Raw genomic sequence first — 18,033 nt, forward strand, 5'->3', positions numbered from 1 at the left:
AGTTTCTCAAATGGTTAGAGTTGTCATATGATCCGGCCATTCTATTCTTAAGTACATAACTCAAAATTACTGAAAATCTATGCTCATACAAAAAAACATACATGGGTGTTCAAAAGAGCATTCCTCATAACAGCCCAAACTGGGAACAACTCAAAATGTTCAGCAACTGGTAATAAACAATGTGTACAGTATACGATAGAATATAATTCAGCCCTAAAAAGGATACTGATACATGCTGCATTGATGAAACCTGAAAACATCATGCTAAGTGAAAGAAGTCAGACACAAAAGGCCACGTGTCACATGATTCCATTTTTATGAAATGTCCAGAAGAGGTAAATCCACAGAGATAGAATTGTTACTGATTAACAATGTGTTAGGGAGAAGGGAAAATGGGCATAACTGCTAATGGATAAGGGGTTTCTTTTTGGAATGATGAAATATTCTGGAATTACATAGTAGTAGTGGTTGCACAACTCTAAATACACCAAAAACAAATGAAATATACACTTTAAAAGAATGAGTATTTTATAGTATGTAAATTGTACCTCAATTTTTAAAAAAAAGGTAATAAGCCCTCCTTACATAATTGATTCCCTCCCTTCTGTTTCAGGTCTCTTACTGGTTCATGAAAACAGAAATGATTGGAATGATACCTGACATGTACAATCCCACTGCAATACAAGAAAATTTCTTAATAAAAATATGTGTAGATATCTGATAGTCCACATGTTATTTTTTTATTCTCAACAATAAAATCTGAGTTTCTCTGAGTTCATGATTTATATCATCGTTGTTTCTAAACTTCTATTTTTCCTAAGTAACTGAGACTAAAAGTCTTCATTTTAGTAATACTGTCATCCAGAAATGGGCAGAAGTATTACTCTTCCAATGACACTATTAGTACAGCCACCTTAAAGCACTACTGTAAAATTTAATTCCTGTTCATAAAACCATAGAAGGGCTGGGCAAGAAATAATCTTCTCAATATTAGTATTATGATGTAATATGCATAACCAGATGCTTTAAACCATGAAACAACTGCAGACTTTCTTTCCCATGGAATATAAATAAAATTATAGACTTTATATGGTAAGAGACAAAAAAAAATGTTTAAAAGACATTTTTTTTTTGAAGTGCTAAAAAGAAAATATACTCTTTATCACCATCTGACACATTGGTTTGTACATCTGCTCTTCAGTATCAGAAGGCTCTAAACCTGTCTTTTTTTTTTTTTTTTTTTTTGAGGTACTGGGGATTGAACTCAGGGTCTGAGTCATGCTAGGCAAGCATCTACCACTGAGCTACATCCTCACGTCTTTTTAAAAATTTTTATTTTGAGACAGGGTGCACTAAGTTGTCCAGGCTGGCCTCAAACTTGTGATCCTTCTGCCTCAGACTTCCAGACAGCTGGGATCACAGGTGAGTGCCATTAGCATGATAATCCACAGTAAAGTTTTGGAAGCATTTGAAACAAATATCAATTCTGATATCACTGGGTTGAATTATACATAGTTTCAGATAAGTTAAATGAAACTGATGCTCCTAAAAATGCTAAGTGTAAAGAAGAGGGTTTAGGTACTTAAGAAATAAGTGTCAAGGTCTGCCATGATTAAGCTACTTTCTAAAAAATCATCAACGGATTACAGGAGGGCAACATGGTTTTCACTGCTTAAGTTCAGTGAAAATTGCATATATTCAACTTTTACTCTCAAACACATGTGGTTTACACTATATCGGGACAACAAAGAATCTCTTATCCAATTTTAGTACTTTTGCAGTAATGTGTATAAAATCCAACCACAATTTAGGTAACCTTAGGACAGAGCAATCCTAAGAGATTAAAACATTTACATCTTTTAATTAAATTGTACTATTATCTTATAAAAATGTGAGGTTTAACTTTGTTTTCTAAAAAATAGAGCACTAACCAGTTTCAAATACAGCAGTAACCTAGGTGATAGCTCAGATGTGTCTAACCTGTATGCAGAACTCTTAAGACGATAACACATCCAGGAGTTCCTTTAAATGACATATATTTAAATGATGCTATCATAATTCAAACTGAACAACAGAATCTTGATAAAACAAGAAATGGGAGAAATGAAAAAATGATTTCTGAACAAAATGTGTACTATATCACACGAAAGTGAGTCACTGGGCAATATAGGCATGAAGCAGATATGCTCCATGCAAAAACAGATTGCATATTAGAATTCAAGAGTCATAGCACACATGCTGTTTTTGTTTTTTAAATCCCTAAGCTCAAAAAACTGTTTTATCAATTTTGCTTCTCTTTTGTAACACATCTTTTTTAAATAACTCTCACTTTTCATTCCAGAAAATATAAGAAACAGTTTGCAAGACTGCCTGCAAACCATGTTTCTCTAAGGCCATGAACTGGTTTGCTAAGTTGTATTGTATTCAAGTAAAAAGTCCTTCTAAAATAAGGGGTCTGTAAAAGAAACCAATTACCTTCAATTCTCAGGCCTGTACACTTGTTAGGACCTCTAACACAGTGAAAGCCAAAGGTAGGGAGCTCATTTGGGCATTAGCAAAATGGTCTCTATCTCCTTTTTTTTTTTTTTTTTTGTAGCACTGGGGATTGAACCCAGAGTCTTAAGCATGCTAGGTAAACGCTCTACCATTGAGCTACACTCTTAGCCAACTATTTACACATTTTAAAAATGTAATACATGTTCAGTTTTTCTGGCAGATTTCTTTCATATGTTACAAAACAAAACAGCAAAAGCTTAAAATAAGATAAGAATCCTTTTTCTTAGAAAGGTCAAGCAGATACTTCTTGACATCCTGTCTTTTACACAATAGCATACTGTTCATATAAAAGGTCTCTTATCCTATAAAAATCTTGACAAAGGCAGCCTTCTAATCCGATGCGTCCAGTTTCCGTCTAGAAATCAAAAAAAAAGCTCTTTAGTACATTTTCTGATCATTAATATGCAGACATAATAACCAAACTATATTAAATAGATTACTTTATGATTGGTCTGGAAATGGGTTGCTGTTAATCACAGAATATGGATATAATATTCAAGTAGTGAATTTAAGACACAAAAATGTCAGAGGATTCAAATAATATAAATTTACCATAAAATTATCATTTTTATAAGCCTCAAGCTCATCATTATAAATATAAATTACTGATCTTTCATTTTATGAAATTACTAATAAAGAATTTCATAATTCAAAGTGACAAAAACATCAGAAGCATCTTGTTTGATTCGGTCCTTATTAAAAGCATACTTACTCTACGAACTGCTACTTGATTGTTGCAAACAAGTACACCTCCTACAAATTCAGCTTGAATCCCCTCCCGTAAAAGAACTTGCTTGAAGTCTGATAGTCTTGGTTCATTCATAAAAACTGACTGATGTCCAGGAACCTTGGATGAGGTGAAAGGGAAAAGAATAACTTCAAGTAAAATACCAAACACAAGGTTGTACTGTATAAAAAACTCTACATGATCTCTAAAATATTTTCCATTATTCCCTGAAGTCCTTCAACAGATTGTTTCAAGACTGTAAATCACATTCCAAATTTGTTATTCTGAATCTTGCTTCATTATTTAACATTACAAAGCCCTTCACATCTTCTGATGTTTCACAATTTTATTAGTCATGCCTCCTAATAAAGGAGAAGTGTGATGTTATACTCTTCACTCACACACTTGCCCAGAGAGGGTCAACTAGAGGCCAAGAAGCAGTAATGAACCAAAAATTCCTTTTTCACACCTTAGTTTCCTTTATTTTTAGTGTGGAAGATAATTCTTCCTAAATCCCATTTCCACTTTCCCTCCTCCCTCAGAGTGAATGCAATGGATGCTACGGGTTCAGAATCAGAATGTCAAGTGGATCTTGCCTAATGCTTCAATTCCTTGAAATTGTTCTGAAAAACACTAGCTTTAGCACAGAGAGAAAAAAAGATTCTCTTAATTCCTCCTCCTAATTTCAAGAGTAGTACTAGAAGGGACTCCAATGACAGGCTATTTCTCTGGTCTCAGCCCTATAGCAGGGCTGCAGACTTCACCTGACAAGCCATGTGGGACTCTTACAGTTTTTAATACTGTTCTAAGTTTCATTACCTAAAATCTTTGCTAATGAACTAGATACCTCTTGAGAACATGTAAATACTAGCCTAGAATTATAATCAAACCTAATAAAAGATTTCTAACTGTACCAAAACCAAAAGTGAATTAAAATGAACTGAAAATGCACAAAAATGGAATGCAAGAGAATGACATTCTCAGGTGATCCCCACAATCAAACTTGATATTTAAAAATCCACACTGAAGGCTGGGGATATAGCGCAGATGGTAGAGTGTTTGCCTCGCTTGCACAAGGCCCTGGGTTCAATCCCCAGCATCACAGAAAAAAAAAAAAAAAAACCACATCATGAAACAGAAGATTCGCTAATGGTTTCCTTTAAATTGTTACTAGCCATAGAGAGCTGACACACATACAGAAACACGCCTTGATTCATCTTTTTTAAGAACTCCAAAATTAGCCTATATAAAATATACTTTAAATAGTTAAAAACATACAAGGAAAACTAGGAGAAGGAAATTAAGGAAGCGACAGAAAAGGCATGGGCTCTTACCTCATGCGGTGGCAAAGGCTCCAAGGTGGGGATGATCTCACTTTCTTCACCCGTTTCTTTCTCATCATCTCCAAACAGACTTTTCATGGCCTTTTGCTGAGCTATGACGCTGGCATCGGAAGGAGCGTCCACCTGCATCTCTGAGTCTTCACCATCATCCTTTAGTTCTCCTTCTTCTAAAATAACTCCTGTGTCTACTTTGGAAACTCTCATGTCTAAGACACCATCTATCCATGCTAATTCAGCATCTTTTGCCTTACAAAACTGAAGGGAGCTGACAAGTGAATCTTTTAATCTCACCTGAATATGCAAGTGGGAGGGGGGGAAATAACACCCAGAGTACAAATTAACAAATAAAATATAACTGCTTAGTGTCATTTTCTAACATATACTTAAAATCTGAAAATCTTTCATTCATCTGATCCTCACAATGAATGACCTGTAAAGACCTAATTTTTTGGAAGATCATCAGGGTTCTTATCTACTTTCCAAAGTGCAGGTTTTCTTAACCCCGACTACACATCAGAATTACATGGCAATCTGTTTGTTTGTTTGTTTTCAATATTAACACCAGGGCCTCACCTCCAGTGGTACTAATATAACTAGTGAGATTGAGACCAGAGCACTCAGATGGGTCTCATGTGTATCCAAGGCTGAGAACCACTGAGCGGTCTCCCGTCTGGTGCTTGGTGTACTTTAGTTATGAGCTGTTTGTGCTTTCCTGAACATACCATGCAGTTTCACACCTCCATGTTCTTGGAATGCTGCTTCCTCTTGCTCTGCTCAGAATAACTTTTCTGCCTGGGATGTTCTAACCCTTATTTTCCTCCCCCTGATACAGACCTCACCCCTACTTTAAACTGTCTCTTTGTCCCACAACCAGATTAAAGTTCATCTCTCCTCTATACTAATCCTGTTTTCTATGCCTGACTCCATTTCTCCATTTGTTTCAATTAGAAGAACCCTGATATCTGTGGGGTTTGTTTTGTTTTTTTTACTTTTCATTCTTGAATACTCATCATTCTCTTTATTTCTATACTTTTATAAATACTGTTCCCTCTGCCTAGAACACTCTTTGCTCCTCTTTCCTACTCCATCTGTCCCGACAACCCAGCTGCATCCTAGCAGATGTTCAGATTAGTTATTTTCCAGGAAACCTTTCCTACACCTCCAAATATGGTGGGGTCCTCCTCTTTCCATTCTCATGGCATTCTGCACTTCCGCTAGTGGAGATCTAAGTGTGTGTAAAACACTACTGACTTGTAAACCCACAGACTATCGGATCTGCTAAGGCAGGAGCCACATAGGCCTCAGCCCCCTCCCCCAGTACTCCAAATGTATCTGTCCTAATATGCAACAAAAGTACTTATTTCTAAGAGGCTCAACTGTCAGCATATTTACCTGGTAGATGTGTGTTTCACTGGTGGCATCGACTGTTTCGTGTAGCTTTGGCATGTACACTTTAATATCCTTCCCACCAAACGCGCGGCAGCACTCTGCCAGATCTTGACTGGCCTCTGGTGGGCCATGGACAATGATCAACTGTCGTGGTTTCATCTGATTAATGATTTTCTTAATGGAATCCCCATCAGAGCGTCCTTCATAGTCTATATAAGTAACCCTGGCTCTGTAATTAAACATGATTATTCAAGCTTGCTTTTCTGATAAAAACTAGGCTTTCTAAAAATGAATTTTATCATCAGTAAAGAAACATACAATATATAAAATGATGATTTGAGAAATACAAGTTATATTATTAATAGCATTAGTTACATCTTGGCTATACCAAAGTATATACAAAAGATATCCCTGCAACAAATAAACCAATTTGCTCACTGAAGACTCAAAAAAAAAAATTTCCAAAATAATCACTTATTGCTATTATTAACATATACTAAATAAAAGGGAAAAAAGGCTTACCTACTTCAGAACATATTAAATTTTCTAGACATTAGCACATTGGAGATGTTTGAGTCAAGGAATACATTTGTGAAATGAGCAGTTACTAAGAAAAATTAAATTTTTGAGCTGTATTACTTTCTTCCACCTGTTTTTGCACTTACTAAAAGGCTAGAAAAAGTGTTTCTCCAAGTAAATGTAAAATTTCCTGTTCAACTCATCCCCCTCCAACCACTAAATCAATTATTTTGGTATTCAAATATTGCTTAATGAAGAGAAAATACCACCATTCTTCACAAGTCTTTTCATTGAAAAATAAATTATTATTACCATTTTTCTGGCACTGGGCATTGTGCATGCAAGTCAGTGCTCTACCACTGATATTAAAATTTAAAAGCATAAACTTACCAGAGGACATTTGGAAATTTCATTTTTGAAACAAGGTAAAAGGACTTACTTTATTTCAATAGACTCTGTTGTAGAAATACACTTAGTAGGAACATCAGATAAATCTTGATCCATGGGTTCATCTCCATTTGTCAAGCCAGATTCTAATTTGCTTTTTTCTTCTTCAGTAGCTTGAAGTTCTGGCACTAAGAAATCCTCTGGTCTAAATAATAAGTCTCTAATTAGAAGTAGTAAAAAGCAAGCTAATATTATATAATACATATAACTAACTAGTAGGTGGCATAATTTTTAGACTCCTCACATTATTTTAAGACTTAAATATGCATTTGATCCAAAGCCAGGACAATTTCATAATATCAATTATCAGATGACTATATATGTTATGTTTCTCCTAACACTAAAAAATGCTCTTTAAGCACATCACATGGACTAGTGAAAGGCCTCTGACAGGTCATTAGAAGACCTCAGTGGCTACAACAAGTGCTGTCATAAGCTGGTCCTGCATTTAAAAAAAAAAAAAAAAAAACACTTTATTTTTTAGTTGTGGGTGGACACAATACCTTTATTTTATTTTCATGTGGTGCTAGGGATCGAACCCAGTGCCTCGCACATGGTAGGCAAGCGTTCTACCTCAAAGCCACAACCCAGCTCTCATGCATTCTTAGCAATCATTACTTTTGGCCAATGTTTGTGGTTTCCTTCATCAAATCCCAATACCTATAAATCTCAGAACTCCTCTAACGTACTTAAGACCCCCAGTTACTTCCTTTCTGCCCAAAGAAAGCAGAAGACTATTTGCACAACACTGAAAAGGTTGGCATACAAAATTGTTAGCTCCCTCATAACCTTCATCTTAATTTCAATGTATTATTAACACATTGCTCTTTCCATTTTTACTTCCAATATCAGAATCCTAACCAAAAGTAAAACCAAAATCATCTTTTAACATTCTCTCTAACCTCCTATAACTGTCTATGCTTTACTCCCAAATCCATTCCCACTCCTCTCTGAGAATCCAGATCTCCTCGCAAAACCCAGGTAGTCCGTATCTCCAACAACAATCTAACAACAGCAGTAGCAACCACTTAAAGCACATTTATTATGAGCTAGATTCTATACTAAGTGCCTAAGAAACACAACCTTATGCTGGGGAGTATAGCCTGAGTCTAATCCTTAGCATCCAAAATAAAACCTCCACCAACAAAAAGCAACCTCGTTTAATTCCTATCACCATTTTTCAGATAAGGACGTTGAAGCTGAAGAGCACAGTCCATATGTTAAACACACAGGCCACTCATCAAGTGGAATAATAAGCAAACTCGCTAGAGTGAAGTTATGTTTCCTCATTATTTTAGACAGCCAAGTAGAAATGGTATTTTCCTAATTATACCCAAGAATGACCTAAGTCATTCTACATGCAGAAGACAGCATTATGGAAGAAAGAAAGAAAGAACAAGAAATACAGAGAAACAAAGCCAGGTGGAGGTGTATGCCTGTGGTTCCAGCTACTGGAGAGGCTGAGGCAGGAGGACTGCTTGAGCCCAATATTTTGACACAAGCGAGGGCAACAGAGGGAAACCTGGTCTCAAAAATCAGGGAGGGTTGGGGGGGCCCTAAGCAATTTAGTGAGATCCTGTCTCAAAATACAAAATGAAAAGGGCAGGGATGGGGCTGGGGATGTGGCTCAAGTGGTAGTGCGCTCACCTGGCATGCATGAGGAGCTGGGTTCAATCCTCAGCACCACATAAAAATAAAATAAAGATGTTGTGTCCACCGAAAACTAAAAAAAAAATTTTAAATATTAAAAAAAAAAGGGCAGGGGATGTGGATCTGTGGTAGAGCACCTCAGGGTTCAATCTCTGGTACGAGAGAGAGGGGGGGAGAGGGAGAGAGAGGGAGGGAGGGAGGGAGGGAGAGGGAGGGAGAGAGAGAGAGAGAGAGAGAGAGAGAGAGAGAGAGAGAGAGAGAGAGAGAGAGAGGGGGAGAGAATGAATAGAGAAGTAGGAAAAAACTGGATTGTGAAAGACACTGTAATTATGCTGAGGCATCTGACATCAACCAGGGAAAAAACAGAAACTGCACCCTGAGGATTTCTACACAGGTTAGTGGTGTATTCAAATCTGCAAACAGAACATAATTTCAATAGTTTTTCTAGTAGTGGGTGTAGATTTCCCATGGTTCATCTCATATTCCTCTTGTAACTAAATCCATTTCCTAAACTACAATTACCACTGCAAGTTCTTTTTATCCTATGTCCTTCACCCAAGCATGGCCATTACTTCTCAAGAGGGGGAAAGTTTAGGTCATCTTTTTAAACTTTCCCTACAACTAAGTAATAAAACTATCACTTCTCCCTTAATATTAATTCTCCAATGTTCCTCAACATTTCTATGTTTCAAACTATAAATCTACATCCTTTAAGCCAAGATGCTCAGAACTTAAAGTACATGGTGACCAAAAAGACTAAATCACTGTGTTTAATTAAACACTGGATCCTTAAATAAATAAGGTTTTGTTGTGCTCACATACTTGATGATCTCTCCATACTCGTCCCATTTAATCCTTTCTTCTGGGGCAGGAAACATGGGATAAGATTTCTTTGCCTGTTTGAAGAAGCTTCCTTTTCTACTACCTTCACCTTTCATCATCAGGTCGTGCTTTGTCTTATGAGCTGACGGCTGGTCAATATCTTCTTCCACATCACTCTCATCGCTGGAATCAATATCTGCCCTAGGAGGAATTTGGAATAGATCAAGGTCACAAACATCCAAACAGATTTTGAATTAATATTTATAAAATAGTCACTGAATTAACATTCCATATTATTAATTCAATATTAATTTGAGTGATATCATAAAAATACTTAATACGATTGGATCAATATTTTGTAAAACATTAACTGCCAGTTCATAAATATGTTTAATATTAACACCAAAAGGATTTGTTACTTTAGCCATGAAAGATGTAACAAAAGTAATGAAGTCCTAAGAAAGTTGAAATATTTTCAACTGAATGTTTAAGTCTTAGAAATACATTTCAAATTACATACATAAAATTGTACTATTTATGAAAATAACTCACTCCTTTGATTGTTCAAGTTTTTTAGCAGCTTCCTTCTTTAGCTTCTCTTTTTCCAAGTATTCTTCAAGTTCTTTCCCTTCAAGCTTCACACGTTTCCTCAACTAATGAAAAACAACAGACAAAATATCAGTATTGGGGGTTAAGGCAGTGGGGTGTGAGATACATCATAGTTCTAAACTGATTCATCATCTTTAAACTTTTCTCTGAAATTAAACAAATTTCCATTAATGTAATTATAAATCCTATTTAGATTAGTACTAAAATTGAGTTGTTTTACATCTAAGGTGGGTTTAATTGAAACCGGTTAAAAAGCAGCGGGCAATCTGAGAAAGAAAATGCAGGTTAAGTATTTTTATGATTTGGAGTAGATGAGGCAAATAAAACCCTTATATGACATAAAGCTCAAAAGACAGAACTGGGCGTGGTGGTGCACACCTGTTATGCCATCTGCTCAGGAGGCTAAGACAGGATTGTGAGTTCAAAGCCAGCCTCAACAACTTAGCAAAGCCTTAAGCAACTTAGCAAGACTGCATCTCAAAATAAAAAATAAAAAAAGGCTGGGGATGTCAATCAGTGGTTAAGTACCCCTGGGCTCAATTCCTGGTACCAAAAAATTAAAAATACACCACCAACAACAACAACAAAAAAAAAACCTTTAAGTCTCACCAAATTAAAAGAAACAGAAAAAACAGTGGCATATCAGAAGCTACTTTTTCCTAAGAGCTCTTTCAAATCAAGAAAAAGGGGGCTGGGTGGTGGCTCAGTGGTAGAGTGCTTGCCTGGCATGTGTGAGGCACTGGGTTCAATTCTCAGCACCACATATAAATAAATGTTCATCGACAAGCAAATATATTAAAAAAAGAAAAAGGTAACACATCATAAAGGACAAATATATATAAAGCAAATCCAGTAAAAACATTGAAAACTGAGGAATCTAGGCATACTATTTTTGTGACTTTCCTGTTAAGTTTGAAATTAGTTCAAAATACAAAGGAAAAAAAAGTTAAACCAAATTCAGGCACTTCTAATATAAGTGAATTACATGTTTACATAGGTATCCCACATCTGTCTAGTAATTTATCTGAAAACAAGTTTCATTACAGTGTCTTTTTTTCATTACAGTTAGTAACTCACATAGACACTTTATTCATAAATAAATTTATTTTGTTTTTGTGGTGCTAGGGATTGAACCCAAGGCCTTGTGCATGCAAGGCAAGCACTCTACCAACTGAGCTATATCCCTAACCCCCATAAATAAATTTTAATAAAACCTTTACCTTCATGATTTATTATGCCACTGCTATCATAAACTTTGGTCTCCATCTGCCATTTATAAAAATTTTTTTAAAAATGCATGTGGGGGGGCTGGGTTTCAATCCTGAGCACCACATAAAAATAAACAAATTAAATAAAGTTTTGTGTCCATCTACAACTAAAAAGAAAAAAAAAGGAATGATATACTTTCTCTGAATCCTTGGGGTTCATAGAAAATGGGGTTAGGGATGTAGCTCAAAGGTAGAGCACTTGCTCAGCATGCACAAAGCCTTGGGTTCAATCACCAGCACCATTAAAAACTAACACTACTGGGGCAGGGATTGTGGCTCAGTGGTAGAGCACTTGCCTAGCAGTGAGGCACTGGGTTCTATCCCCAGCACCACATAAAAATAAAACTAATAAAATAAGGTATTGTGTCCATTTACAATTAAAAAATTATTTTAAAAAAATCTTAAAAAAACTAACACTACTGTAATGTACACTTAAAACATGGTTAAGATAGCAAATTATATGCATTTTTTACCACCACCACATAAAAGATGGCTTTGGTCACCTTTTATTTTTATTATTATTTTATTTATTATTAAGGGAATGAAAAAATAAAAATAGAAAAACCAGTTCAGAAACTACTGCAGAGTCTAGGCAAGACACTTAGCATTGGGCTAGGATGACAGCAGAAGAGAAAGAGAAAAGCAGATAATACAGGATATGTCAGGCGGTCAGGTCAATGTAACTTGCTGAACTAGGTGTGGATGTTGAGAGAAAAGTAACAAAAAAAATAAGTTGAATGATCCGTGCATTAATAACCTGTACAGGACACTGGTTACCCCCAGGGATAGGGAGAGACAGAGTCAGGAAGTAGGCGTATGTGGGGCTGATTCTATTTCTTAAACTAGGTGCAGGCTAGACAAGTGTGTTCAGTATGTGAAAAATATCACACACTATACTTATGATATGCACGTTTCAGTATATATTATACTTCAGTGAGCATTTTTAATTTTCTAGATTTTTGGCTCGAGTATAAGGGGAAGCTTTCCCATGAGGAAGACAGAGAAGAGCAGGTCAGGAGGAGGGGGGAAAGGTAAGTGTAAAAATTGTTTGGGATGTGATCAAGTAGAGGGGAAAAAAGATGAATGATGGAGAGATAAGAGATAACTGCAGAAGACATATCCCTAAGAAGGTGAGCAGGGAAAGAATCCTCAACACAAGTATTACTTTTTAAATACTAAAAAATTTGTCATATCCTATTTTCAGCTGCTTCGGATTTCATGAGGACACATTGGAATGTCACTTTCTTCAAAGTTTTAATATTCTTTTATTAATTCCTCAAATGGCATATCAGGCCTAATTAAATTTCTAGTAATTAAAATTTTTAAATTAGGTATTTTATATCTCATTAAACTGCTTTAAGTACTTCTGAGTTTTTAATTTTGTATTTCTAAGCTATTAAGTAACCTAAGACAGTATTTTACTTTGATATACTTTCTCTGAATCCTTTGCTCAACAATTCTGTATTTACAGTCAATACATATCAGATATTATTTACTAATATTACAGTTTTCTTATAAATAGGTTATATAAGACAAAGATACAACTTAGCTTTTAAAAACCAAATGATCTTTTAAATGGTTGCTATGAAGACAAAATGAAAAGTAATCATCTAAAACTTTATACAACCCTGGCACTTATTAACCAAACCATCCAATATCGATGACTATAAACAGTAGAGTCAATGATACTAGTTTTGGGAAAATGACAGATCTGATGGATTTGTTATCAAGCCAAATCATCTTTTAGCATCTTGGTCATTCTGCTAATTGTCTGCTAAGGCAGCAGGTCTGGATGCAGGAACAGGTTAGTATATTTAGTGACAATGAGATACAGGAATTCCTGTCTGACTACTTCTACTTCTCTGCTACTTTTCAGACAAGATCATGTGCTATGAATAAGAGTGTATTATAGGTTATTTAAGGAATTAGAGGCATAAAAATGTCCTTACTAGACAGAGAGAAAACGAATATCCTATAGAATGTAGAGTGCTAGTACTAGGTGCCCTTTTGAGATGTGAAGTCATGAAAATATAGAGAAACCTGTCCACACGGTCACATTTAACTCCAGTGAAAAAGCTGCTTGAATGCAGGTACAGACTAAGCAAATAGTTTAGTACCAAGGCTTTGCCAGGTGAGTAAAATAAACAGAAGAATGGTAAGAGATTTAAAGGTGTTTACTAAATGATTAATCATGGATCAATGACTCTAAATAAGAATGCTGGACAGTGAGATTCACGAACTGAAAGTCTCAGTGGAACTAAAGAGCTCTTGGCATGGGAGTAGAAGGGAAAGTCAGCCGTAAGATCAGAGTAGGGGAGTTGAGGTAGAGAGCAGGAGAGGGGAATGGACAGCCAGGGCAGAGTGGAGGAAAGCTCACTGAGAAGAAAGGCATAAGGAACTGAGAGGACTAAAGAACTGGACAGAGCAGCCATGTGGATGCTCAAGACAAGAAAGGAGTCCTGAATACAAGTGGGCAAGCAGGCCATGAACTAGGGTCTAAAATCACTGATGAGTGACAGAGAACAACCACAAGATTAAGAAATGTCAGAAACAAAGAGGGATTCATATATATATCATCAGGTCTGATGGCATAAGCTGCAAAGAAAAGAAAAATGGCTTAAAAACTGTAGCACAGAACAAGGAGGAGACTTACCCAGCACAGAAGAAATGAGAAAAGGAAAAGCCTATCTATTTAAGAGGCCTACAGAAAAGAACACTATGCGAAGCAGCCAGATTTCAATTAGGGAAAGCAAAGACAAGGAACTTTTCAGAAAAAGAAGATACTGTGTATATGTATTCCCTCCCAGTATGATTCTAGAAGGTACCCTGCAGGAGTTTAAGATTGAGAAGGGGCTTGTAAGTTTGTGCTGTAAAAGGCTCTCTAACTCAGCCTTAAAAAACAATGAAATTATGGCATTTGCCAGTAAATGGATGGAGCTGGAGGATATTATGCTAAGTGAAATAAGCCCATCCCAAAAAACCAAAGGTCAAATGTTTTCTCTGATATGCTAATTCACAATAAGGAAAGGGGGGCTAGGGAAGAATAGAGTTATGACCAGTGGGATTCTACATCATGTATAACCAGAAGAATGAGAAATTATCCTCCATCTATGTATGATGATGTAACAAAGTACATTCTACTGTCATGTATAATTAAAAAAGGCTCTCTACTGTTATTCTTTTTTTTCTTCTCTACTGCTATTCTTAAAAAAATTCCAAAACAATTTCAAGTTTTGCTTTTGGTCCCTGATTTTTATACATTATGCATAAAATACCCCCAACAGTTATAAGATACAGTGTTTGCTCACCTCTATTTCTGTAATTTTTTCAGAAGGATTATCAATTAGGAAACGTGCTAAAGTCCCAGGAGTAGTTCTATAAGTCAGAATGATTGAGTTTTTAGGGTCCTGACACCACTGAATAAAGAGATCCCTTGAAAATCCACATTCCAGGTCAGGTTGGCTGGCAAGTACAACTTTGGGGCTAGGCACACGAGCCAAGTCAGAAAGACCGTGGCATAAAGAGAGATGGCGAAACTGAAATGGATTATTTCTTTTGTCTTCAAAACATCTCATCAATTTATCACTCATCCATTCTACCTAATATAGGAAAAAAAGATGACAATTATTAGAAAATACTGTAACTTCAATGTATTCTAAAACAGTCAAGGAATTCAAGTTCTATCTTGTTTCAAGTCTTTTTACCCACAGTAGCTTAAGTCTATACCATTTGATAAGCAAATTGTGTTCCCCATTAGATCCTCGCGCCCCTAAAAATTTCATCCTTAAAAATCAAATTCTGTACTGTTTCATTATAAGTGATCTAAATCTTTTAGAGAAGGCAGTGTATATGTTCTAAATAAATAACTTACCCTACAGACTGCTATTTAAAGAGAAACACCTTATTCAAAAGAAAGAACAATGAATTCTAATATTTATATCCTATGAAGTAGGATATATATTTATCCCCATTTTATACAGACTGGTAGAACAAGAGTTAGAAGAGAAGCAACCTGCTTAATCTGTAAAATGGAGGCAAACACTACTTCATAGGGTGCATGTAGATTAAATAACACATACATATAAAGCACCCATAGCCAGTAAACAGTTAATGCTGAGCTATTATTATTAACCACCCCTTCAGAAAAATGAAATACAAAAGGCAATTAAGACACTAAAGTCCATAAGCCCAATCACTGTAGCAAAGTTCTTTATTATGGACAATAACAAACCTGGGACTTAGAAAACTCCACCACATTATAACTGACATTATTTAGGAGTGCCAAGGAGTAAACACCCAATCCTGCATCTTTAGTTCTCCAGATCTGATCAAGAAGTTGAGCAAGTTCCAAAACTCTGCCTGCAGTGTCCACTGCTATTAATACATTTCCATCACCTCGAAGTGTTTCCAGGACATTTGCTAGAAAACAGGAATGTAAAATCTTTGTAGTTCAAAATTAATACTTTGCTATAAAATTAAAGACAACTCTGTCTCCCTTTTTTTATGACAAATACTATAATTTATACATAAGCAATTACTAGGTCAGGTACAAAGTGAAAGAATTTTGTTTAAGTCAGCATAACCATTTTTTTTTTTTTTGCAGTTGTATCTGGACAGCTTGCCTTTATTTTACTTGTTTATTTTTATGCAGTGCTAAGGATCAAATCTAGTGCCCCACACATGCTAGGCAAGCACTCTGCTATTGAGCTATAGCCTCAACCCCAGCACATCCACTTTTGATTCTGTTAAATATATCTTCATAAGAGTAAAAAACAATACCATTAACTTTTTTTAAGTCATTGAAAAATTATAAATCAGTAGTTCCTAACATTTTCATGTCAAGTCCACATAGAAAATGGTACTTGTAACACTGGGAAAATTCAATGACTAGGTCAAATGCAACCAGCTTGGGGCTTCCAGGTCATCCTGGACTTACCACCTGTCTAGCCCAATGAAGTTTGTTAAGATTAATTACCAAATTTATATGTACATTCAAACACATGCACATAATTTTATACATCTGTGTGTATATATGTGGGTGTGTATATATATGTATACATATAAAATATATATTTTGTATACATGTAGAATAAAATATAGATCATATTCTCATATTCTCTTCCAACAAAAGCATTTTTATAAATAGATTTCTTTGCTCTGGTAAAAGTCTTAGAAATACTTGGTAAAAGCAAACTCCAGCAAATAAACAAACAAACAAAAGCAAGAGCTTTCTAAAATCAGTGAATTAGAGAAATGCAATATACTATTTATACTTAAAAGAAATTTTTTTTTATAATTATAGATGGACAGAATGCCTTTATTTGTTTATTTTTATGTGGTGCTGAGGATCAAACCCAATGCCTAACACATGCTAGGCAATTGCTCTACCACTGAGCTACAGCCCCAGCCCTAAATTAAGGTAGTGGTTATTAACATATGTATTTAATATATATGTAAATATTGTATTAACATAGTGAAATCTAATTTTCCCATTGAAATCTCATATAACTTATAAAAAAAAATGAAGTGAAGCAGCTCAAACCAAAGCAGAAGTGAACCATAATGACTCAGAGGCTCTTGAAGACCAAGATGACTAATTATAATTAAAACACCCAACACCAAACCAGAGGACTATTTGTACCCTCATATCTTCTAGTTTTCTTTTAGAGTGTGTTTTTCTATTAAATATGTATGAGGTCTTTATATACCAGTAGCGCCCAGGAGAGCTAACTAGCCATGTGTTGAATGGCAGGGAGAAGACAATTCACATCCATTTCACAAAAGCATTTTCTTATACAAAATACTGAGGTGGCCATATATTTCTTCAAAAAAGTAGTAGTTAGCCAATCTCTTTTGACTAAGTTAAACACAATTCACTGTGATTCATGCTACCATGCACTCACACAGCTCTTTAAAGGGGACAGTGGATAATACATACTCAGAAGTTGTTCATCTCTCTGTTTTCTTCTAGGCTGCACATATGTAGCATTAAATGAATCTGTGATAAGTAGAGAGGGTCTGCTTAGCATTTCCAGGGAACATCCATTTAAGTGGCTATAACAAAGTTTAAAAAGAATATTTTATATCATTTCAAATAAACAATAATAGCTTCTCTTAAAAAAACAAGCAGTTGCTTTTAAAAGCATTTTTTATTTCCCTGGTTAATATATTTGCTCGTTAATTTTTTGAAATCTGATAAATTCAAAATGTATAAAGAAAAAAAAAATTTCCAGAGTACCATCATTCAAGATTACTGATATACTATTAGGTTCATCCTTCTAAGCTTATAAATTTTTCTATGCATATACATATGCATTTTTTTAAATTTTTTATTCTGAGACAGGGTCTCATTAAGTTGCCCAAGCTGTCCTCAAATTTGTGATCCTCCTGTTTCAGTCTCCCAAGTTGCTAGGATTACAGGAACAACCCCACCATGCCCAGCTTACGTGTACATTTTAAAAAGTGGCTATCCATGTATGCTTCTACATTCAGTTCTATATCCTTTTATTCCCCATTAAAATTTTTTCCTAAACCTAATTTTTAACAATTGTGAAAACTTTCTATCAAGTCTATACTATGTTTATTTGATCATTTCCTTTTATTGATATTTAGGTCTCTTTTTGCCATTATATCTTTCAAAGAACATCTTTACAAAAAGCTTCAGTTGCATTTTGATTGTTTTTTAAGGACACATTCCCAGAAA

At 35.3% G+C, this 18,033-nt stretch overlaps 1 protein-coding gene across 1 annotated transcript in view; it reads right to left on the minus strand.

Annotated features, from left to right (window-relative positions):
- Window positions 1–299: 299 nt before the first annotated feature.
- Window positions 300–18,033, minus strand: part of Cpsf2 (cleavage and polyadenylation specific factor 2) — a 28,368-nt gene continuing 10,634 nt past the window's right edge. Inside the window, exons 6-15 of the mRNA XM_046440626.2 lie at window positions 17,269–17,384; window positions 15,562–15,749; window positions 14,639–14,929; window positions 10,006–10,106; window positions 9,454–9,654; window positions 6,974–7,126; window positions 6,019–6,244; window positions 4,618–4,917; window positions 3,269–3,403; window positions 300–2,911 (exon numbers count right to left, since the gene is read on the minus strand). Of these exons, the coding sequence (XP_046296582.1) occupies window positions 2,819–2,911; window positions 3,269–3,403; window positions 4,618–4,917; window positions 6,019–6,244; window positions 6,974–7,126; window positions 9,454–9,654; window positions 10,006–10,106; window positions 14,639–14,929; window positions 15,562–15,749; window positions 17,269–17,384 (1,804 nt within the window). The 3' untranslated portion in view covers window positions 300–2,818. The remainder of the gene's footprint in view (window positions 2,912–3,268; window positions 3,404–4,617; window positions 4,918–6,018; window positions 6,245–6,973; window positions 7,127–9,453; window positions 9,655–10,005; window positions 10,107–14,638; window positions 14,930–15,561; window positions 15,750–17,268; window positions 17,385–18,033) is intronic.

Source organism: Marmota monax, unplaced genomic scaffold (genome assembly GCF_021218885.2).
Source record: "Marmota monax isolate L192 unplaced genomic scaffold, Marmota_monax_Labrador192_F-V1.1 WCK01_AAM20220418_F8-fsc00017, whole genome shotgun sequence".
In the NCBI taxonomy this organism is placed as follows: Eukaryota; Metazoa; Chordata; class Mammalia; order Rodentia; family Sciuridae; genus Marmota; species Marmota monax.